Source organism: Bacillus rossius, chromosome 14 (genome assembly GCF_032445375.1).
Source record: "Bacillus rossius redtenbacheri isolate Brsri chromosome 14, Brsri_v3, whole genome shotgun sequence".
Taxonomy (NCBI): domain Eukaryota; kingdom Metazoa; phylum Arthropoda; class Insecta; order Phasmatodea; family Bacillidae; genus Bacillus; species Bacillus rossius.
Window position 1 is genome coordinate 27,488,817 of NC_086341.1, and position 24,739 is coordinate 27,513,555.

Consider the following 24,739-nt stretch of genomic DNA (forward strand, 5'->3'; position numbering starts at 1 on the left):
CCTCGACCCATCCCTGTGGAGGGAGATTCAGTAGACACCGCCCCTTGGGTCTATGAAAGGGCTCGGGACCGTGCAGCAGCCGAGAGGAGGCAGACGATAGGAACACCCCCTATATCAGTATTCTTCCCGGCGCCCATCAGGCTACCAGCTGCCCCCACTACCGTCAACCAGAAAAGGGGCGACGACCACCTACAGGGCGTTCCACGGTGGGGCAAACCACCAGCACTCATCAAGCCGTTCCCGCCAACCCCACCAAGGGGACTGCACTAGGAGGTCAGGCAGCACAGCAAAAAAATATTGAGCGCAGGGAGGGGACTCGCTCCAGTAAGAAGCCACCTTACCTCGCGACAAATTCAAGAAAATTTATTGATAAATTTGTACTTGTATTTATTAAAATATTATTTACTTTTAACAAAACATCTGAGATAATTATTAAATATTATAAAAACAGAATTTATTATTACGTAATGTGCACGATGGTCAGTATCACCGTGCAGGCCTGGTGTAGGCTTGTGGGACTGTCTATGAAGAAATTGTGTTTGAAGAATGAGTCCACTGGCTCGTTTAAGGGCTAATCCCCTTTGTGATGTCACGACGATATGCAAGTAAGTGAAACAGGTCCATCATGTTCCCCTGCCTGGGGCGAAGCAGACCCACCAGTCACTTGTGTGGAAGCAACCCTTTTTGACAGTGACTCGAGTCGTATATGTGAGCCGCATAAAGTTACGTTAATAAGCGCTAAATGTAAAAACTTTGCAACCCGGTGTGTTGGAACTTGAGATGTTGAGTTACTGGGAATTTTTGGTAAAGTTTTAAATACCCCTGAACCTAGACTGAAATGTCACCACTCCCTTGGGAAAAAAACTCAATCAGCGAATTAAAACATTGAACTTTTGGTCAGTGGAAAATTGCAAAATACTCAAAAACTTTGGTGCACGAGAAAAGTGTGTAAACTTTATGATGAGTTTAGTGGCTGTTAGTGGTACAAATAAGCCTTAGTCGGGACTATCTAAGTATGAAAGCCAATAATGATATCATTTATTTATTGAGTGTATTTAAAGTTTATATTCTCCTTAAAAATATTTGTGATAAATAACCCCCAGTAAAATTTGTTAGTAGTAAAGTTTTGTTATACTTGGTGCAATTCTTAAGCAGGTGCGAGACACCTGAAAATGTACGAGCCTGTTCAAATACTAAAAATCTGGTCAGTATTAAAATTTTGCCAACTTTAAGTTTCATGCACTTATTTTTCAATAATTCCAACATGGTTTCTTCGTAAAAAATTCGTTAAATAATTCTCTGCTGTTGACGTTGAGGGCATCTGCTTTAGGGAATGCCTTTCTGCCTTTTCAGAAAAAAAGGATAATAATTCTTGGCATTTTCACATTTTTTAATTTTGCTCTCCAACAGGTGTCCAAACTGTACCGCCTTGGTCCCCAGTGGGCAAGGGGTAAAACAAATTATTTGATATTCTATTCAAATAAAAAAAATACTTTGAGTCAATGTAAAAAAATTACTAAAACAGTGGTAATTTATTTTAGAAGGGGCTCTTCGCAGCCTACCAGAACCTCACATGGTTACTGCTCTCCGAGTTACGACAGGCTGAGAAGACAACTCGACGTTTTTGAACAGGCACTCGTGCGCAGAACACCGCCGTACCGTAAACTTCCAAAGTGGAGAGGACGTCGTGGATGCGCTTCACCTCGCTGAAGGTCGCCCTGCGCGTGGGGAAAGGGATGCTGCGCAGCCTGGGGTCTGCCTTGTTCAGCAGCGGGCTGCGGCCGCCGAACAGGACGCTGCGGCTGTGGCCGACCGCCCGGTGGAATATCAGCTCGCACTGGTCCAGGTAAGGTGCCCACAGCTCCACGATATCTTGGATGTGCTGCGCAGGAAACATGTCATCAGTGTACTGCTGAAAGTGACCTAGATAAAAAAGTGGCAAAAATGAGTAACTTACCATCCGCCTAGTAAAGGCAAGAAGTGTAACTCGAAAAATGTCCAAGTCAATATCACAATCCTCAAAAATTGTTGGAGTTAACTTATTTAGTTTTGCCATTTTTTTTTAACTAGGATACTTTTGGAAGTAAACCAAAAATATGCTTGATAGGGTTCACTGTATTACAAAAATGCATTGCCATGTTATTTTATTTTCTTCCATGTTACACCAATCTAATATTGTTCCCTATATTTCTCTATTTTTCATTTTACTGGATTTTCCATCAAATTTTTCTTCTGTTTAGTATGAAAAAAAAATTAATATTCATGAATAATTTTATATTTGATTTGAAATTTAATTTGAATTTAAAAAACAGCATTCGCAGAATAGGAGTACGTATTTTTTGCGAAAAAATTTTTAAAACTGATGTGTGTTGAAACACTGAAGGGTCATTCCATGTCAAATCAACACACCCATTTTACCTCACCATCTCAGGTTTTGATGAAATTTTGCACAGATGTTACCTCCATACAGACTAACAAAAATATAAAATTTTAGAATGATACATCCATCCATTTAGAAAATATTGCTTTGTAAATTTTCGAAAAAAAAACACTCAAAATAGCAGCACGACAGGAATATTTTAAAATTACCATAACTCTTCTCCAAATTAAGTTAGAAAGGTGAGACAGGTGTCATTTTGCAGCATTTGGTATGGCCTTTCATGTGATATGTAACACAATAATGTCTAGGAAAAAATAATTTTCAAAATAATTTTTAAAATTTGAATTTAAAATTTTGAAAAAAGTACATTTTAAATTTTTTTCAAAAAATTCTATAAAATTTTTGTACAAATATTAAATTGTCTACAAAGTTTCAAAGTGGAGAGTAAATGGGTTCATAGTAAAATTAATTGAAAACAAAGGCCGTTTTTGTCAAACCTCAGATTAAATGTTGGCAGCAAAGGAAAGCATAACAGAACACAGTAAAATCTTGTTGTAAAATACACAAAAAAAATCAGATCAATATATTCTGTACACTGAAAGTATCTTAAACTGAACAATTTGTTAGTTAAATTTTACAGGAAATTTAATTAAAATGAGAAATACTTTATGCTGAAGTACAATATATGCAAGATTCCCCTGCACAATAATTTAAAATGAGAAATAAATTGAAGAAAGGAAATTAGCACTCACATGTTTGATTTCAATTTTCAATTACAGCAGTTGAAAAATTCCTCATTGGTTTTTAAAGTGTCATTTTCAGATAGCACATAAATTCTTCCAGTTGGTGTCACAGGATTTACTGTACATAACACATCTGTGAGAGGAATCCATAATACATCTGGTTGCCCTGGATAAGAAAAGGATGGTGATGGTCCAGCAGGGTGGAGAAATGTTACTTTCACTTCAACAATTTCTTCGTTTTTCTCCATAACATAAGCTAGCCACCAGTTCTTGTCACATACAACTGCAGTATAGCCCTTTACGTCTCCTATTTGCGGTTTGTCTAGTGATCTTGTAACAGTTACTTGTGATGAATGTGTAGCTCCAGAAAATATTTTCACAGTAATTTTTGATGTACTTGAGTATAAATGCATGATATTGCTGAGTTTCTTGGATGGTAATTGCCTGATTGAAATGATCTTTTAAAAATATTTCTGACTATGTAATCCTCTTGTGTACTAAAAGTGAAATTAATACCAGAAATATTTTCTACTGCCCATTCATAAAGCTTGAAAGGGGTCAAGATCTGGTTTTCGTAGGGCCGTTGCAAGCTAGCTTTAGCCGCTGATCTCTTAACCGTACCTCCAACTCCATCGCAAGGTCCTTTACCGTGAGCTGTGGCTGAAAAAAGCCATTCAGCTGATATGTTGAAGTCTTGCTTGTGAAAACACAAATTGATGAAATTTCTCTTATTTTTATATTGGGCAGCAGACCCATCTGAAAAGTAAAAGAACTTATGAGGAACGTTTTTAAATTTTGTAATCAAAAAAGCAACCAAATTTCTTTGAAATGTGTAAACAGCAACTGTATTGTGCTCTAGGCAGTCAGAAATTACAACGTAGTTCAAATGTTCAATTCTTTTTTCTCCTTTATAATATATCACAAACGGGTGAACTGTGGCATGTCCCTTAGTCCAGTGGTAAGTCTGGGCTTCATCTTGTACAACCATACTGTAGTTTTCTGAAAAGTCGAGTGTGATGGCGAATTCAGATTATTTTAAATTTTCCTTTAAATTATTCATGAAAGAGGTCTGTTGTTTTGCAATAAAGTCGTGGTGGACTAAGAGTGACAGCTTGTCACAGAGTAAATCTATGAAATCTGCTGATGATTTCTGCAGTGTCTCTAAATTGCAACGGTCAACTGAAAACCACTGCCGAAATGTGATCTTTTATATCAGGTGCTCTTCAATTGACTTCTCAAGGACGGTCCATATTGCTGCAGTACCAGCACAATATGTACAATGTCCAATATTGCAATCTATTGTTGGCGGATTGCATACCATTTTTGGTAGGCAATGTTTGTAGGTTTTGAAATCTCCATTTGTTAAATCACCTAATCTTGCATTTTCAATTATCAATTTGACATTTTGATGGAATGTACATACACACACTGCATGTGTCCCACTAGAACCCGCTAAAATACAATGCTTTGGACCAAGCTCCGCAAATTTTGAAAAACCTATTTTAATATTTGGACATTTCTCCTTGAATAAAGTGTATCCCTCTTTCAGATTGCACAAAATAAGTCTTTTTGATATTTTTGATTTATTTTTATTAGGTTCAGTCTCTAACACCAGGCATCGCTCTACTGACTTCATCATTTTCATAAAATAAATGGACAGCTTCAACTACATCTTCTAAGAGGTGTTTGCCTGGTTTGGGGTTAGGACTTTCTAACATTCCTTTTTCAGCCAAGAGTTTTTTTGATTGTCATACCATGTAGTTTCAGTTTGGCGCATCAAACTCTCGCATTAATTTTTTAACTCCCCAATTCGGTGGTAAACAGGTTAATATCATTAACTTCTTGCTCCTACTAGTAGAACTCAAGAAATTGGCTTTGAGGTTTTGCAAAACTGATTCTTCTAAATCTTCACTATCATCCTCAGAGAAATTATCTGGCAACTCAAAAAGTTTCCTTCTGATTGTGGAGTCAATTGTTTTAATTTTTCTGGTTGCATAACTTTTTGATTTGAATTTTTTTCCTATTAATAGGAGATTCTCCTAGCCCTTGTAGTGAAATATTTAATGAACCAATCACCTCTGAGGATGCAGAAAAACTGGGATCTTTATCAGAATCTGAACTTGATTCGTTATCCTGGTGAGTATAAGAAGAATAAGAAGAAGAAGCAGTTTGTAATGTTGTAATTTATATTCTACAGCTATCACAAATTTTTGCTCCCTTTCACTGAGGGCCATTTCTTACCGTAAACTGCCCACCTTTTCATAGGGTTTCAGTCACTATCATGATGAACACATTACCTTTTTTAAAATAAATATCAACATTCTCAATTCAGAATGCATAAACTCCACTAATAATATGAATCAAATGGTCACTTTTTATATAGGCGTAGCACTGATACTTGTACTAACAACTTTGATACTACATCAGAACAATACAGACTCCTAGCATAAACTAGCTGAAACCACTACTGTACAGTACTCTGAAAGAGCTAGGGGGGAATCCCAGGGCAAAGCAAGAGTATCACAGAGCTAAGGGAATCCCAAGGCAATGCAAGGAGAATCCCAAAGTAAGGGGAATCCCAAATCTAGGGAAATCCCAAAGCAAATTGAGGGGAATCCCCAGTGTTCATCATGCTTGTCTGAACTAATCTTTGAAATCCTGTATCAGAGACAAGCAAAGTGTAGCACTAGAATTAATTACAATTGTGTTATTAGTAATTTTTAATCAATTTCATGTGTTTATACTTTCAAAATAACTTATTATAATCATAAAAATGGTTAAATATCATAATTGGGTAAAGTAAAGTATAAATATGGTTACAATTACCAATTAATTTTACTATAAACCATTAACTCTCCACTTTGAAACTTTGTAGACAATTTAATATTTGTACAAAAAATTTTATAGAATTTTTTGAAAAAAATTAAAAATGCACTTTTTCCAAAATTTTAAATTTAAATTTTAAAAATTATTTTGAAAATTATTTTTTTTCTAGACATTATTGTGTTACATATCACATGAAAGGCCATACCAAATGCTGCAAAATGACACCTGTCTCACCTTTCTAACTTAATTTGGAGAAGAGTTATGGTAATTTTAAAATATGCCTGTCCTGCGTTTTTGAGTGTTTTTTTTCGAAAATGTACAAAGCAATATTTTCAAAATGGATGGATATATCATTCTAAAATTGTATACTTTTGTTAGTCTGTATGAAGGTAACATCTGTGCAAAATTTCATCAAAATCTGAGATGGTGAGGTAAAAATTTTATTAAAAGTGTGTTGATTTGACATGGAATGACCCTGAAGCATTGTGAGTGTTTTGTGGAAGGTCAAATTTCTTTTAGGTGCTGTCTGTACATGAATCACAGCAATTATAAGAGGAAGCAAGGAATGTGTCCTGAATGAACCGCTAAATAAGAAATGGGCTTTCCTTGCAGAAGGCTGGCACACACGACTTGTTAGTAGGTGTAGCAGGCTTGACTGTGGCCAATTCTTAGACGGTGACCATTAATGATCATGGCGGAACGAAGAATTGATACTACTTAATCTGTACCCATCTCTGTTAATGTTATTCATTTGATTAATTTGTGGCTGTTTTTGAAATTATTTACACTACAATGGGCTTGGTCAGAGTAGAATAGGAGTCTTGTCTCATGGCAGCCAAGAAGCTGTTTGTCACCAGGTCACGAGAGCCTATGATATGGAAAAGTAGTCATCAAAGAAAGTCCAGAGCACACTGGTGCACTCTGGACGGTTGCGGATAAAAATTAATAAAGTTACTCTATTACACCATTTTGCTACAGATATGGGTCATTCCATGAGATTTCAACCAAATAAAAAATATTTGGTTGCTGCATGTTTTTCAAAAATTCCGAAGATTTGTCCATTCATTGGTTCATGTTTTGAGAGATCAAAACCAATTTTATAAAAAATTATTTTCTTTAATTTTTGTCTAGGCACCTGTTTGAAGATGGCGGCGTATGAAGATTTCAGCATTTTCAAGCATTTACGAAAAATGCTATATCTCCTTCAATTTTTATCGTAACAACTTTTTAAAACATACATTTTACTCAGCTCTAAATGCTGTTTAATTTTTGTTATAAGCATTTCCTGCTGTGATAATTAACATATTTTCTGTTATTTTTCAAAGTTTACCAACAAAATTGACTTTTTTTCCAACTTTAAGCCTAAAACCTTCCATGAAGGACATAAAACATTCCAATGATTTCTTGTATGTGTATACTACAGTATTAGTATTATGTGGCAGATAGGTGAAAATTGGGGTGTTTTGAGTCCTTTCATATTTACAGGCTGTTAAAAATGGAATATTTCTGAAATTTTCCATTTTCAGCGTAATTTTTTACGGTGTGGGACACATGTGAAAAATTTAACATTTACACAGAATGTAGTTCTATTGAGGTACTTTAGCATATATAAAATTGGTGAGGGTGTTTTGCAAATTAAAACCAAAAAAAAATTTTGAATTTAGCAGAAAATCACTATTCACTGACTCAAAATTAGAATTTATTTAGATTGGGAATTGCTAATTTAACAATACACAAATAAGAAAACACAATGCTTAAGATGATCTGCGAACACTTATATACAATGCAGTGTATAAATAAAATAATAACAGTAATTAATGTTATCTGCACTGAAAATTGAAACACCTAATGAGAATGCATAATGTCTCTTCTGTAAAATCTTTCTAAAGCTACTGGTAATTAACACACAAGGAAAACTTCTACAACAGGAGTGGCTCTGTAATAAGTGATGTTATTCCTTCAAATATAAAAATATTGCTATAGGGCGTGTTTTTATTCTCATTCAGCAAAGCAATGAGATTGTCAAACAGAAAGAAAAAAAATAAGAAGTGTGAGGTAGTAATAATGCCAGTTGAGGAATGTAATCTCTATGAAAGTTTGCAATTTTTTATTGTCGCAACTCTTTTACATAATGCTTAATCTATGATATTAGTGTTTGTTTTGTTTTTTATATAGCTATAGGTGCATTGTTTTGGATGATGTATGAAATGAAAATCCTACAGTGAGTTTTTCTATTATTTTACATGATTGTGTTAAAATGAAGTGTTCAATTGGACATTATTTGAGTGAAGACTGCCACAAGAAAGACTATGGTAGAAATATTACAGACCATTTAAAAAGGTTTAGTGAGTTAAGTGAGAAGAATCAAAGCCTTTTGAATCTAAGATTACAACAATGTGACATTGAAACAATCTGTACTTTCCATGAGAAGAAGTATTTGGAAAAATTCTCTCACCTGTTTGGGAAAACTTGTTCAGATCCATTCAGTGTACATAAAAAAGTCATTTCTAAGGGTCTCAAAGAAATATCTCTGAATTTTTCAACAAGGTATTCAATACTTAATCCAAGTCTAAAATTGATTCCTGGTAAAAGTTTGTGCATTTCCTGCAAGAAAAGAATAGTGGATTTACAAACATGTCAAGAGGAATCATCTGAAGATGATCTCTATCATCCTGTTGAAGAAACTTTAGTTGAGGCAAATTTGATCTGCGAGACATTGGGTGTGTCACCTGTTAAAATACAAAAACTCAGCATTGAAAACCGACCTCGAGCCTTAGACACAAAAGCCAACAAAATTTCTTCAGCTTTCAAGAAAAAAATCTCCACTTCTCTTGAAATCTGCACAGTGGAGGAAAGTGAAACACTACCACCAGAGGACGATTACAGTACTTTGTTGAACTGTTTAAAAGAAAAGTTCAAGCAACCATCCTCTTTTTCTGAAAAGGTAAAGATTCTAAGTTTGGCACCAAAATCCTGGTCGATTGCTAAAACATGTGAATATTTTGATGCTACCCCTTACCTTGTCAAAACTACTAGGAAACTTGTCAAGAAGCATGGAATTCTACCTGGCACGGATCACAAGAAGTGTAACAGACTAACTAATGAAACAGTCAAAGAGGTTGTGAACTTCTACGAACAGAATGACAACAGCAGAATCTGTTCAGGTAAAAAAGAGTACATTTCCATAAGAAATGAGCAAGGACAAAAAGAGCACAAACAGAAAAGGCTAGTTCTTTGTAACTTGAAAGAGCTGTATGCAAGCTTCCGCAGTGAATACACAAATCACAAAATTGGATTTTCTAAATTTGCAGAGCTTAGGCCTAGGTGGTGTGTGTTGGCTGGTGGAAGTGGCACTCACTCTGTCTGTGTCTGCCTTGCTCATCAGAACATTAAGTTGATGTTAGATGGGGCAAAGCTCAACATAAATTACAAGGATTTACTTGAATCTATTGTGTGTGATGTAGAAAAGGAAGAATGCATGCTTAGTGAATGTGACAGCTGCCCTGGACCAGAGGTGTTAACAGATTTGTTGCAAATGGAACTGAAAGCCATGAATGAAGGCTCTGAATTTAGTGGAAGTGAAGATGAAGAAAAAAGTGGTGAGTGTAGCAATAATGATGACTTTATAGAGAGTGTCACTTACACTTACAAACAGTGGGTGAACACAGACAGGGCAGATCTCATAAGTGTTACTAAAACTAATGATGAGTATATTGAGGATCTAATTACAAAGCTGACGAACCTAAAGAGACATCATTTTGTAGCAAAAACTCAATCTGCTTACCTCAAAACCAAAATAGAGAACTTGGATTTGACTGAAGGAATTGTTCTTGCAGATTTTGCAGAGAATTTTTCCTTTCTTGTGCAAGATGCCATTCAAGGATTCCATTGGGTGAATGATCAGGCTACCCTTCACCCTTTTATCTTATATTACAGGGATCAGATGAAAGGCTCAGTGGAATCCAAATGTTTTTGCTTCATAAGTGACTGTTTGGAGCATACAACAGCTACTGTTTATGCTTTTCAACAAAAACTGATCGCTAAATTGAAAGAGGATTTTCCACAAATAAATAAAATTATATACTTTTCGGATGGTGCAGGGGCCCAGTACAAAAATAGAAAAAACCTTATAAACCTCTGCTATCATGAGATTGACTTCCACCTTCAAGCTGAATGGAACTTCTTTGGTACATCACATGGTAAAAGTCCATGCGATGGCATTGGCGGGACCGTCAAACGCCTTGTTTCAAAGGCCTCCTTGCAAAGAACCACAACGGGTCAGATATTAACTGCAGAAGATATGTTCGCATTTTGTCAAGAAAATATTAATGGAATTGCCTTCTTATATGTGAAAAACAAAGAAATAGTTTCAAATGAGGCATTTTTGGAAAATAGATTCAAAAATGCTAAAACAGTCCCAGGAACAAGACAGAAGCATAGATTTTTACCATTTGAAGTTCGAGGATGTATTAGATGTTTTATCACATCCAAATCAGTCAAATACGAGGATGTGAAGGTCGAGCATACATTTGACTCCCAGTTCATCCCGGTGAAACCACAGGGAATTAAAGAAGGAGCTTTTGTTGCATGCATCTACGATGAAAACTGGTGGGTTGCCGAGGTTGTGCAAGTGAACATGGATGAGGACGACTGTGATGTTCATTTCTACCATCCTCATGGTCCAGCTGCTTCATTTTTTAAATCGAGAAACGACCAAGTTCGGATGCCTTTCGACAACATCCTACGTGTTTTAACAGTTTGTGAATTTTCAGTTATGACAGGAAGAGGAAGACGCCTTGATGCAAATGTTGGAAATGAAGTGACTGAAGTTTTGGCACACAGACTACAATCCAGAAAAAAATATTTCAAGAAATAGACTGGTAACAAATGTTTTCCTAAAGTTGTGCTAATGAACATTTCCTAGGTTTGGCAATAACATTATGACTTGTCAAAATTGACTAAAACGTTATACACACTGCTAACATAATGAGAATATGAACAAACAATTTTATTTAGGGTCTATGTTTATGGATTTTCTATTGAGTTAAATACATTGTGTTGTCTATTTCGAGATCTTCCACAATGTTTTAGAGTATTGTGAATATTGATTTTTTTACTAAATTCAAGATTTTTTGTTGGTTTTAATTTGCAAAACACCCTCACCAATTTTATGTATGTTAAAGTACCTCAATAGAACTACATTCTGTGTAAATTTTAAATTTTTCACATGTGTCCCACACCGTAAAAAATCACGGTGAAAATTGCAAATTTCAGAAATATTCAATTTTTAACAGTCTGTAAATATGAAAGGACTCAAAACACCCCAATTTTCACCTATCTGCCACATAATACTAATACTGTAGTATACACATACAAGAAATCATTGGAATGTTTTATGTCCTTCATGGAAGGTTTTAGGCTTAAAGTTGGAAGAAAAGTCAATTTTGTTGATAAACTTTGAAAAATAACAGAAAATATGTTAATTATCACAGCAGGAAATGCTTATAACGAAAATTAAACAGCATTTAGAGCTGAGTAAAATGTATGTTTTAAAAAGTTGTTACGATAAAAATTGAAGGAGCTACAGCATTTTTCGTAAATGCTTGAAAATGCTGAAATCTTCACACGCCACCATCTTCAAACAGGTGCCTACGCAAAAATTATAGGAAATAAATTTTTATAAAATTTGTTTTGATCTCTCAAAACATGTACCAATGAGTGTATAAATCCTCAGAATTTTTAAAAAATGTGCAGCAACCAACCCTGGTTGAAATCTCATGGAATGACCCATATACCACTATTTTTGTTAACATATCATTATGTATTTGAATTGTTCTACAGGTTTTACTCGAACAGTTGTTTAGTTCAGTACTGTGCTGAAGTCACTCTTAAATGTTTGTAAACAAGCCTGAATAATTTTATGGCATGGTCCATTTTATTTCATCCTATTTTGTTTCTGTAACAGTACAATCCTGCTAGAACTAATTGGGACTGAGACCTGTTCGGATTACCATATTTTCGGGTTAGCAAAAAAATCACTGTAATGGAACAGCATGTTGAAAAATACGTCTCTATAAGCATTAAGTTATCATGTAACACAGTCTATAACACTTATAAAGCTTGAAATTACTGACTGTTGATAATTGGGTCAACACACCAAAATTATTTTTTTTTTAGAATAGAAAACAATTCAAATTTTTTAATTTCTTTTCTGAAAATTGTTTGAAATCAGCCAGATTTTCGGATAAACGGAGTTCAGAGTATAGGAACTTCGCAGACTATTCCATTGGCAAACATTTCATAAAACAATTTCAGAGAAAGTTTAACATTTGCTTTCAAAAATTGTAGTTATTCTTTCTGGAAAATTAAAAATAAAAAATGTGTGTATCTGTTTTGAAAGGCCACTTAAAAAAAAATTGGTTGTCTGTAAAGTCGGTTTACGGACGATATTTTAATGTGACGTCATAACAAAACATTGATGAAATGATTGCATACTTTTATGAATAAAATTGAATAATTTTTATTGAATTATCACCATTTTGTATGGATACAAAGAAGGGGTAACATGAAATCTACAATTTAATTGATAAATTTACTTTTATTTGCACTCATTAATTCAAATATGTTTATTACTTTAACGAAGAGATTAATTAAACTATAACTTTTATACATGTTTGCTATTTAACTTCAAGATCGTTGAGAATGTTTTACGCTTTTTTGCAATTACACATTTAACGACGAAGTTTGTTCATCGTTTAATTAAACGTAGAATTGAATAAAAATGCCCTTGCAGTTGCGGGTAGATAGCGCGATACGTTCGGTTCGCGTCCGTCACCGTAGATGACAGCACCGTCGGGGAATAATATTTTGTTTCTATAATACGATTTTATAACAAATATGCATCTTAAATACACCAAACTTAAAAATAATGTGTTACAATATTTTTTAAAACATTGTGCAAAAGATCCCTGGTGTAATTTGAATTATTATGTGTAACTGTAAAACACCATTGTTCGTACAAAAACGTATTTGAAAATTTAACATTACTTTTAAATAGTGATGGGATTTTCGATACTTCGATACCTCGATACCTTCGTTACTTGACGGTATCGCAAAGTATCGAGTATCGAAACTGTAAGTTCGATACATTTTTTGGATACCAGAATGCTTGTTCATTTATTGAATTAAGTTTTGAGTCACCATCGTACAAAATACAACTACAGTAGTACCTCGATGATACGTTCCCGTTTCATACATTTTCCCGTGTCATACGCGAATTAATTTTGGTCCCGCCGAAAGTACTATATTTACAATGGTTTACTTTCCCGGAACATACACTTATAAAATAATTAATTTCCCGTTTCATACGTTTTTACGAAGCGGAAAAGTCCTAAAATTCACAAATTTTTTTGTTATATTCCTCCTGATAAACTACGTTTTAATGCTTTTATTTTGAAAAAGTTCATTGTTTACCTTTGCAAACTTAGAAAAATAACTTTATCGCACCATAGATGTGGATAGTACACTATCAGGAAGACTGTGCACTTCGATAGTAGCATCTATGGCCAGCACCAAGCGAGACTAGTGGCGCAAACTAGCAATGATTATGAAAATGGTGCACGTGCTTTACCAAGGCACGGAACTCATATTTTGTGCATTCATTATCTTTGAACTGAATATACCCGTTTGTTATTGTTTTCTTACGATCGGATTGTTTTGTTTTTTACGTTTCTCACGTTAATATTTTATTTAAAATTGTTCTGTTGCATTAAGTTGTTTGTAAAATGAAACAAACAAGAAAAAATTTCTGATTTTCTTTTTATTTACATTTTTTCGTGGTAAAAAAAAGTGTACTGGAAAATAAAGGGCTAACTCTCTTGAAGATAGTTTGTATTTAGCTTCTATTTTTTATACTCAAGTATTTAAAGTTTTTTGCAGTTTGTATTTTTGTAATAAAGAGGGAATTTATATAGTTTAAAACTAATTTATGTTATTTGTAATAATTGTTACTTAATGGGAAAATATTTTTTCCTGGAGAATCAAAAGTATCTAAGTATCGAAAGTATCGAACTGAAAAAACAATACAGAATCGAGTATCGAAAGTGTGGTATCGTCCCACCTCTACTTTTAAATAACCGTACCGATTGTGCTGAAAATCGGTGGACAATCGTTAAATTACATAATATTAATAATTCAAACGACGAAAACATGATTGAAAAGTCAAATCGATGGTTGTTCCAATCGAGTGGAAGAGAGATAGATGTACTTGTATCTTTTTCCCTTAAATATTAATTTTTAACTTTTTTATCATTGATTTTTTTCTGAAACAATGTTATATTTTATCTTGAATTGCTCATTTTAATTTTAAACTTTATAAAACATAATGAGAGATTTCTGAAGTTATTTTTTATTTATTGGTTAATTTTTATATAAAAAAAAAATTACATTAGTCAAATTTTACAGAAATTTTTATATGGTGCACCTTGTAGGACTTCAAAAAAAAAGTTTAAGAACAACTGTTCCAGAACAAAAAAAATATAAAAAAAAGATTTAGGAGCAGCACGCGGCTCGACAAACAGAAAGAAGCTCACCTGTGCAAGAGCCATCTCGTTGTACCTGCGCATGCTGGCCCCCGCGCTCTTGGGGTGGCTGCCCCGGCTGCAGGCGTCCCGAGAGCTCTGCGTGCCTCCCTGGCTCGCGCGCACCGTGTACGAGTGGAATGTCTTGTGGGCCAGCACGAGGCTGCCTGCAAAACAGTTACAGTGCCTCTGATCAGCCAGTCTGAAGATGAATGCCATTCTGGGGCAAAGCCAGGATTATTTATGCAGGTTGAAAAGGGTAGGAGAATGGTATTTTGTGCTAACTTCACAGTATTTGAAATAACACTACGGAAGCAAAGAGTAACTCTATTTGGTGGGGAACTATCGCGATACGACCCCCTCCTCTCGTGGCTATGACCTGCACCCACCTTGAAACACAGCCGCGGCAAAATGCCCGCCTCCCAGCATAATGATGAGCCAGGTGCTTTTTTCGTACCTCTGAAGCGCTAACGAAACAAGCGCGTCATCTTTCTCCTGAACATTCTGCACACACACACACACACACACACACACATAAAACTTCAAAATCATAAAATGACATAGCAAAAATACTACTACCATTCCTGAAAAGTACCAAAAAAAATTTAAAACAAAACAATTTTCACATAAAAAATGTGTTGTGTGTAATTTTGAGTAGTGATATTTCAAATTAAATATAATTTTAACTTCTGTTTTAATTCTTCATATTAGATTATCATCTGTTTACAGCCTATTTAAGTGCTTTGATACAACCTTGCATTTTTTCCCATATACTTGGAGGATACCAGAGATAACTATTCTTGTAACGTTATTATTGAATAACATCTTTACCAACTTTGCTAAGCCGAGTAATTTTTGAAATGTTCATATTCAAGGATTTGAAGTAGAGGATTTTGTAAACTAACTGACAGCTGAATAAAATCAGGCAAAAATTCATAACTAGAAATTTTTGCTAAACAAATTAACAGCATTGTGATCACTCACTAAAAGTTAATGTTCTGCATTTACACAGCTGGCTAAAATATGCATTTTTAAAACCAATTTTGATAAAAATATGCAGTTAAAGAAAAACCAACCTAAAAATCAACATGGCTTATAATATTTCACATTTTTACTGGTAATTTTTTAAATAATTTCATTATATAAATATGTTTAATTGTTTGTTAAACTTTTAAATATCAGAGTTCTATAGTTTTTGGAAAACCTAATTTTTATTGATTAAATAAATGAAATACTAAAAAATACTAAGGCTACATATTAATAGTTAATCAAAACCTATACACAACATGATTCCATGCTTTCAGTAAATGCTAGCAATGACATAAATATTTCATTAAAATCATAAAAAAAAACCTTAAATGAGGACTTGTTTATTAGAAACAAACCTTCAAATACAATTAAATACAGCTTATTATAAATTTATTAAAAACTATATCAGAAGAAAAATAATTTAGGATACTAACCCCTTAAGGTAATACCAACATGATGTCTGAAAGAAAGTCGGTCAATACATTTTAAAAAGTAACAATGCCTTACACTCTGACATACCTTCTTCCCATGCAGCAGGCATCGGTACAAAGAGAATATTTTACCATCCTCGTTTTCAAAGAATACTTTTGGATGCCTCGATGGGTGCCTATAAGTCTGTCGCTCGGTGGCGTTGAGTCCGATCTTCTCTCCTTCCTCGTCTGACGAGCTCGACAAGTGGATCCTTTTGCTTTTCTTCCTTGGTTGCCTCCCGGCCAAGGCGCTCTGCCCCATGCCACCAGAGCTGTCTGCCGTCCCATCTTCGCTTTCGGTTTCAGATTCAGATCCCGAAATACTCGAGACGTCGTCTGAAACAACGCGTGATTTTAAAGAGCATTGGGAAAAAAAATACACACATAACACACACATCATACATGCCATCACGCTACCATACCACACACATGCTGTCACACCACACCCAAGCCACGCCACAACACCACATGCTGTGCCACGCCACTCATCACAGGCTGCGCCACACATACACATACACACACATATAAGTATCCTTGGTCCTCTTAGTTTCTCACACATATCTCAGAAACGTATCATGACATCTGGTCTTCTATATATTCTATCACAAACATTAACTGGTGTTTTCAACACAGCTCACAAAAATCTACAGAAGTAGATCTTTTTATAGTTGAAACTTGATTCAAAGCTAACTGTATGATTTGTTGCAGCTAGCAAACACGCGAAAGTTCTTCAGATGTGCGTACGTTAGGTTGAGAAATGGTGGAATGCAAGAGTATAAAAATACTGAAACAGTCAGAATTACTGGTTAATAATGCATGTACCGAGAGGGGAGGGAGGGAGGGAATACCAGTTAGCACAAGACTGCTGGAAATTTCAGTTTGTGACTTGCAGCACTACTAATGTTTATCTCAGGACTTTTGCATGACTTCCATGACCTGCAGACACCCTGGTACTCCCAAATGTGAGTCGAGTAGTTAAGATTGTAATCGTGCTTGGTAATTAGGGCGATGGCAAATTTAACATGCAGCTAAAAGTGCAGTTAGCTGAAAGCAGGTTTAAAGCTGGGCTTTCAACTAATGATGAGCAAAATCATCTGGTTTGAATAGTCATTTACTAAACCAATTTACAAATAAGACACCATACAAATCAATTAAAAAATCTGAGTACTCATATTTTGTTTCTGTGGCCATGTATTCATTAAGTGCTGATTCTAATGTTGGATTATTATTTTTCTTTTAATTCTGCAAAATTGTCCATTCGGGATCAGTTATACCTCTCATTTCTGAGGATTAATATTCATGTCTGGTGAGTGAAATTTACAAAAAAGGTATTCAGGAAGCGAGTTGGAATGAAGAGTGAAGGCCAATGGCAAAGCAATCAGGTCTACTACAAGAATCATCATTTTTTGAGGGGGTGGGAGGTATTATGACAATTTGATGTAGTCTCCTCAATATCGGTGACAGTTTCCAAAATGTAAACCTCTGCACATGTCTCCACAAAATGGTCTTAAAACATTGAACCAAATAACAAAATGATATCAACCTAGTGTCGACACATTGCACAGCACTACCTTCAACCAACTGTACCTTACAAAGTTTGTAAGCCATCTCTTCGACTAAGTTCTAAGCACACATCCTGTGAGCTGTGTCACCTGGTGCTTGTCTCTTTTGCTTCTACGGAGTCTTTTTATAAGATTACATGCAGCGTCAAGGCCAGGTGAGTCGTGTCGGGTCATGGCAGTGTGTTCCGGCCCACCTCCTGCCCCGGTCACTCCTGGCGTGACACTAGCTACCTTCCTAGTGGAACGCTCATATCCCTGGTAACAAGAACTCATGGGCATGAAACTATCAAGGAGAAGAGGGGCGCCACCAGCGGAACTGAACCTGGTTCCATTTCCATACGACGTCGACAAACAAACCGCAGCGGAAGGTCTAAAATCTGAAACGTTTGAATACTCAGTCATGCCAAATGAGTGATTTTTCTCGATCATCAAATGCCAATACAGTTTTAACATGAATATCAAAGAAAAATTAATGCACATTAAAATGGTACTTAAAACAAATTGTAATAAGCTGCATTGGTCTTCAATGAAATAACACCCAAAAGCATATAAATATACCGTATGACATAAGTTAAAACACAATATAGCACAAAAATGCAAGTTCAAAATAAAACTAAGCAGCATTTAACCAAAACTTGATTAACTTTGCAAAGAAGGTTATCTTTTATGGTTTGAAATTCCAGGAGTGTCATTATTTTCAAATAAAGTTTGAATCATACCACATAGATCAGTAATATTTATTTACCATACATCTCTTATTGAATCACAGTTATAATAAAAATACTTGTTGATTTATTTTTATTTATCTGACTGTATCTGTTTTTAGTCACATTATTACAAATTCGTAAAACTGCAGCAAGTCAACATTACACTTTATTTTTTAATAAATACTTCAAAATATAATCTATATCTGTACATAAAAACAATAACTCTAAAATATTCTGCTTTAAAAATTAAATTGGACTAACAATAAAAATAAAAAATGGGTGAGTGCACTTAGGTACGCGCGTGAGAAGTTATACTTCTTTGGCATTATTAAAAAATAGTTTTTAATTGCATGCAAAAATAGTGCGTGGAGTCCCTCCGCGCGGAAGAAGTGAAACTTAGTAATGTGGAAATGAAAATAGGAAGGGGTAGAAATTGATTTTTAGTAAAATCATATTGTATCAAATCAAACTAAAAAAAAAAAAATTTATAATGATTCATAGATTGATATTCAGAAAGAAAAAAAAAAGAGAGAAAGAGAAAGAGAGAGAAAGAGAGAAAGAAAGATAGAGAGAAAGAGAGAGAGAAATAGAGAGAGAAATAGAGAGAGAAATAGAGAGAGAAAGAGAGAGAGAAAGAGAGAGAGAAAGAGAGAGAGAAGAGAGAGAGAGAGATAGAAGAGAGAGAGAAGAGAGAGAGAGAAAGAGAGAGAGAAATAGAGTGAGAGAGAGAGAAAGAGAGAGAGAAAGAGAGAGAGAGAAAGAGAGAATAGAGAAAAAGAGAAAGAGAAAAAGAGAAAAAGAAAGAGATAAAGAGAAAGAGAGAGAAAGAGAGAGAGAAAGAGAAGGAGAAAGAGAGAAAAAGAGAGAGAGAGAAATAGAGAGATAAAGTGAGAGAGAAAGAGAAAGAGAGAAAGAGAGAGAAAAAAAGAGAAAGAGAGAAAGATAAAAAGAGAGAAAAAGAGAGAAAAAGAGAGAGAGAGAGAGAGTCCTTTTCAATGTCTATAAAACTAACTTTTTTATGACAGCAGATTTTCATGAAATAAATCATGAAATCATTCAACGATAAAAGCTGTTTATTTAATTAAGCGGACGGGTTCGCCCCAAGGAGAAAATTGAAGCGGCGAGACCTCATGGACATAGAGAAATGACACACACTCACTATTTATGTGTCTATGAAAAATGTTTTTTTTTCTGCAATTTAAATTGTAATATACAAAAAGGGTATTGAAAATTGAAACAAATATGGCGACACTACAAACTGTCAGGATCTTTATTTTTTTCTTACTCTCTACTTAGTTCCTTACAATAGCAAAACTTAATGGCTTCTTGTAATGATTATATTGTGTCATAAAATTAACATTTCTTTTCTTTCCTTGAACCAATTTTGATGATATAAAGCTTATATTTCTTTCTCTGCTACACTCAAGTTAACTTGAAAACCCCATTAAAATTCGTATAGTAGTTTTGTAGAATACCGCGTACAAATAGACAGTGCTTTCATACCCCCTCCATGGTAGCATTAAACGTTTAACGCAACCTTGTCGGAAGTAGCATTAGAAGTATAACTTCAAACACCGTTGCAGAACGTGCCGTGGGACGGCGGACCAATGAGCTCACCGGCGAGCTGCAGGAAGCTCTCCTCGCAGACGTGCTTGCGGCCGAGCAGGCTCTGCTTCAGGTTGTAGCGGTGCCAGTCCAGCTTGTAGTGCAGCCGCTGCTGCGACTGGTCCCCGAAGCCAACGTCGCAAAACGAGCAGAACAGCGTCTCCGACACGCTCAGGTCCTCCAGCTTGGCCAGGACTTTCGCTGCGTCGCCTTCGCCTTACAGAGTCGCGAGCACGTCAAAAATACTGCCATGTTCAACACAAAGTACAAACACTGAGCCAGAATAATTTTAACTACACATGAATGGTATATCATATTAATAAATTTTAAATGAACGAAGAATTTAAGGCAGAGATGTCTAATCCAGCGGCCCGCAACATCATTTTGCACGGCCTGCCTCAACAATCAGTCAACAAAGAAATACCATAAAGTATATTGCCATGTGATAACCGTATTTATTTTTGTATATAGAATATGTTGTCAGCAGACACTGTTATGAAGCCATGATATTCTCAAATAAATATTGATATTTTTGTAATTCCAGATATTGTTCTACATCCCATTTTTTTTTTGTAGATGCTATACTTAAGAAAATTATTTTTCACTTCGTCATCACACATTTTATTTATTGGTTTGCATAGGAAAACAGTGACATTAAAAAATTGTTGTAATAAATTTAATATTTAATTCTTACTGTCTGGTTCTCGGATGATATCTGGCCCTGAAAAAGAGTTAAGTTGACCATCGCTGATTTAAGGAATTAATGGAATATGGCTTCACGTTTCAATGACGTCAGGCTAGTTAGAGACCACAAGAGGTGATGAGATCAAGATGAAGCATTGACGAAATGAAGGGGTGAGAACTACAAGAAAAACCTACTGGCTCACTGCAACATCTGCCACATTTCTCACTTGCAAAACAATCTGGGTCGGACCCTGCTGGCAAAGTAACTCGAATCACTCAGTGGGAGGTTAGCGATCTAATATTACCAGGTGCATTACTATCCACAATTGATTGTGCTTCAAATCATTAAATCAATACATAGTTGATTCATAGATTGTTTCTCTTAAAATTAATTATTTAAACAGATGGATTTTCAGACAAACTAGGAATTGTGATTATAATACATACTGTTTTACAGTAAAGGAATTTAATCCTGTTTGGTAACAACATTTTGACAATTTCCCTGTGTTTTTCCAGCTCTTAAAGACACCTATTGAATTCCCTGAGTGTTCCCTGTTTCCCAGATGGCTGGGAATCAAACCTATGAACTTTGAATCACCAGTCACTTGTCACTAGACTAAAAGGGTAGACGAAATATTGTGCACGGTCAGTATCATCAGAAAGGCTTAAAGTGAGGTAATTTCCATGATGGCGGCAGGGTTGGAAAACACCACTTGACCACAAGTTCTGTGCTCAATGACCTTCAAGAGTCACGCTGAAAGTAGAGTGCATGCATACCATCACTGATAAGGCCTCATCACATGAGCGCATCCGTGTGCTAGGCTTTTAGAGACTATTAAACAATCCATACACTCGTAAAAAAAAAAGAGTTTTCTAAGTTTTCTGCATCATAAAACAAAAGCTAATCAAAGATGTTCCAATTATACCATAACCAGACTAGTAAACAAGTAATTATTGTATATGTATTAGCTCTCTTAAAAACTGCTCTTCTGTTAAATTCACAGAAAAGCAGTTTTATGGGGCAAGAAATCAATTTGTGCAGGTCCCAACTATAAGAAAAATACTTATAATTTTTTTATTCTTAAATACATGCAACAGTAAAGTAATTTTACACTATAAGCAGTGAATTTTATTGTAAAAATGCAACATCTACAGATAACTATCTATATCCATAGATATTGTTACAAATGCATCCGTAAACACATCTTGCGCCTTTAAGATATCAATATCATGAAAATGATGAATTAAATATTTCATTTACTTTCTTTCTTATTATTGTGTTACTGTAAACCAAGTTTCATATCTTCCTAACTGGATACTATAATGTCCAGATATTTATTTATTCAAAGTATCAAGTTCCAATCAGAAACTCCTGTTAGCAGACAAGCCTATGCTTATCATAATAAAGTACAAAATCAATCATACTTAGCTTTACATAAACCATAGTTGACTAAAATACACTTACTTATGTTGGATTCTGGAGACTTCATGCATTGAGCCACTTTAATGCCGCGTGTTACATCCACAAACTTCTCACCATCATAAATCTTGTATGTTTTGTAATCCATATTTAAATTTCTTGCTGCAACATAAAAGATTGGTTGTCTGTAAAGTCAGTTTACGGACGATAGTTTAAAGTGACAACGTCATAACAAAATATTGATGAAATGATTTATCCAGAAGAAAATGAAATATATCGGCCTGAGCACTGATAGGTTTTTGCAACCAAACCGTTTAGGCATTAAAAATATTATATTCTTTGAAGAAGACATTTTTTTTTTAATTTTTCTATCTTTTGCATGATAAAATCTACCTCTGCATACTTTTATGAATAAAATTGAATCATTTTTATTGAATTATCACTATTTTGTATGGATACAAAGAAGGAGTGAAATGAAATCTACAATTTAATCGATAAATTTACTTTTATTTGCATTCATTAATTCAAATATATTTATTACTTTTGTAGTGTCGCGCGCACCATATTTTTTTTTACAAGTACAAAAATGAAAGTATTGCAGCGGCCGGGATTCAATCCGTCAACCTTAGGATTGGTAGTCAGCGATGCTAACCGCACGCTGTTTCAGATGTTATATATATATTTATAAAAAATTTGTTTTTTATTGTGGAGGTTTTAAAAACGTATGTAGTCCGCCATGTTTATTTCTTATAGTGGTAGGTGGGAAATTAATAACCGCACTGATTGTGCTGAAAATTGGTGGACGATCGTTAAATTAAATAATATTAATAATTCAAACGACGAAAATATGATTGAAAAGTCAAATCGATGGTTCTTCCAATCGAGTGGAAGACAGATGCCACGCATGCGTACAATGAGCATAACAGGACACATGTGCGTTACGGGACACTTTTTCGTGCGAGCAGCCGACGTTCATTGATTTATTAGACGTTGTCACGTCAAAAAAAGTATATGAATAATATAAATATCCCAGACCCAGCCAGAATCGAACCCGGGACCTATGGTCCACCAGCCAGAAGCTCTACCCACTTTGAGCTGTACGTACGGCATTTACTACATTCTGCAATAAATTATTTTTATTACATTTGACATGTTCAAAGGACACAAAAGCTAGATTTTCTACAAGCCAGTTCATGTTTTGAGGGTTGGTTGCAACTGTTTTTCCAACAGTTAACCATTAAACAAGGAAATTTGAAATTTTAAAAAATGCTATTCAGGTTACTTCATCTTTTCAATGGAAAAAAAAGTCTTAATCACATGCCATTCATTAAAAAACTGCAAGAATTTTTTTTAAGAATCTTAATTTTCATCCACGAACTTCATTTTAATAGTATAGTTGATAGTCCAAGTACCTTTTTTAATTTACATATACAAATATTTACACATATAAATCTTAGAGAAACCTTACAAATTGTGATGATTTTTTTAACATTAACACAATAGGGTCATCACTTTTAATATAGAGCAACATCACTTGCTATTAATATCCAGGTTGCAGTCTTACAGCCTGGTTGTACATGGTACATGGTCAACCATATTACTACTTCATCTTGCACAAATTTCACCTTAGCTATGAGGGCCCTAAATACATATCTCAAGCAACCAGAAGCAACCAACTGTTGGAATAACATTACAAGTATAACTATGTGTCAGTTTGGTGAAAAGTTAAGTGAATGAAAATGTTCTTGCGGTCACAGTTTATGACATACTAAATCTGTAAATTAAATGTGTGACTTGGACAAAAAGTAGCACACTGGTTTTAACAAGACTGTGCTATCAGATGTCGGTTAGCAGAGCATAGCAAACTAACTGGAAAACACATTATACGAGGCCCATCCTGAGATAATGCATGAAGTAAAACCCAGGCAACAGACACTACTATAAAAGCAAAGAGATATCAATGATCAAGTGCAAATAAAAGATTATGCTCCAACATGTTTATTGAGTTCAGAAATACAGAAAATAAGAAGAAGAAAAAATGTTACAATAACTAAATGAGGACAGAACTTATGCCCTAAAATGAGAGAGAACATGAATGCATTTATGTATACACACTTGTACAATCTGGCTTCCACAATCTGCATTTACAAGTTAATTTTTTTGGGGTTACTTCAAATGCATACAGAATGAGTCACCATTCAACAAACAAAATTGAACTACAGATTCATTACAGAAAAAAAAATATAAACATAAATTATGAATCATGATGTTTTGAAGTGCTTCCTAAGAATGGTACACACCTTTGAAGTTAGAGCCAGGGGTGAAAATCTGTAAGATTCACAGGAGGGGGAAGGGGGAATAATGTTCATAAATCTTTCACAATTACGATTTTGGAAGCGCGAGCGGGCCCCCACAATGAGAGGGGGCCCGGGCCCTTCCAGACCTCTTGGGATCTACTCCCATCATTGGAGCCATTGAAATGGTTTATTGCAAATACAGAAAGAATTTAAGATGAAACACCTATTGTCTAGATAATGTTTAAACAAACAAATTTCTACTACCCACGCAAAACTTTTCGCTGTCGTAAAATGATTTCTTTGAAATAAATGGAGGTAAACACAATTCAGAAAAATGCATGGGAAATAATGGTGTTGCCCACAATTATTTCAAATGAATAATTTAAAGAATTTTAAAGTTTTGCCGTGGTTGGAGAGATTTGTCGAGATTCACATTA

General features: G+C 34.9%; 1 protein-coding gene across 5 annotated transcripts in view; it reads right to left on the bottom strand.

Moving 5' to 3' along the window:
- Nucleotides 1-24,739, bottom strand: part of LOC134538745 (tRNA endonuclease ANKZF1-like) — a 109,191-nt gene that overhangs the window by 59,407 nt on the left and 25,045 nt on the right. For all 5 annotated transcript variants that reach the window (XM_063380221.1, XM_063380219.1, XM_063380218.1 and 2 more), the window contains 6 exons: nucleotides 22,051-22,167; nucleotides 19,914-20,117; nucleotides 16,077-16,363; nucleotides 14,918-15,032; nucleotides 14,541-14,695; nucleotides 1,660-1,882 (listed from right to left, as the gene is read on the bottom strand). In XM_063380221.1, coding sequence (XP_063236291.1) covers nucleotides 1,660-1,882; nucleotides 14,541-14,695; nucleotides 14,918-15,032; nucleotides 16,077-16,363; nucleotides 19,914-20,117; nucleotides 22,051-22,153 — 1,087 coding nt within the window. In that variant the 5' untranslated portion in view covers nucleotides 22,154-22,167. The remainder of the gene's footprint in view (nucleotides 1-1,659; nucleotides 1,883-14,540; nucleotides 14,696-14,917; nucleotides 15,033-16,076; nucleotides 16,364-19,913; nucleotides 20,118-22,050; nucleotides 22,168-24,739) is intronic.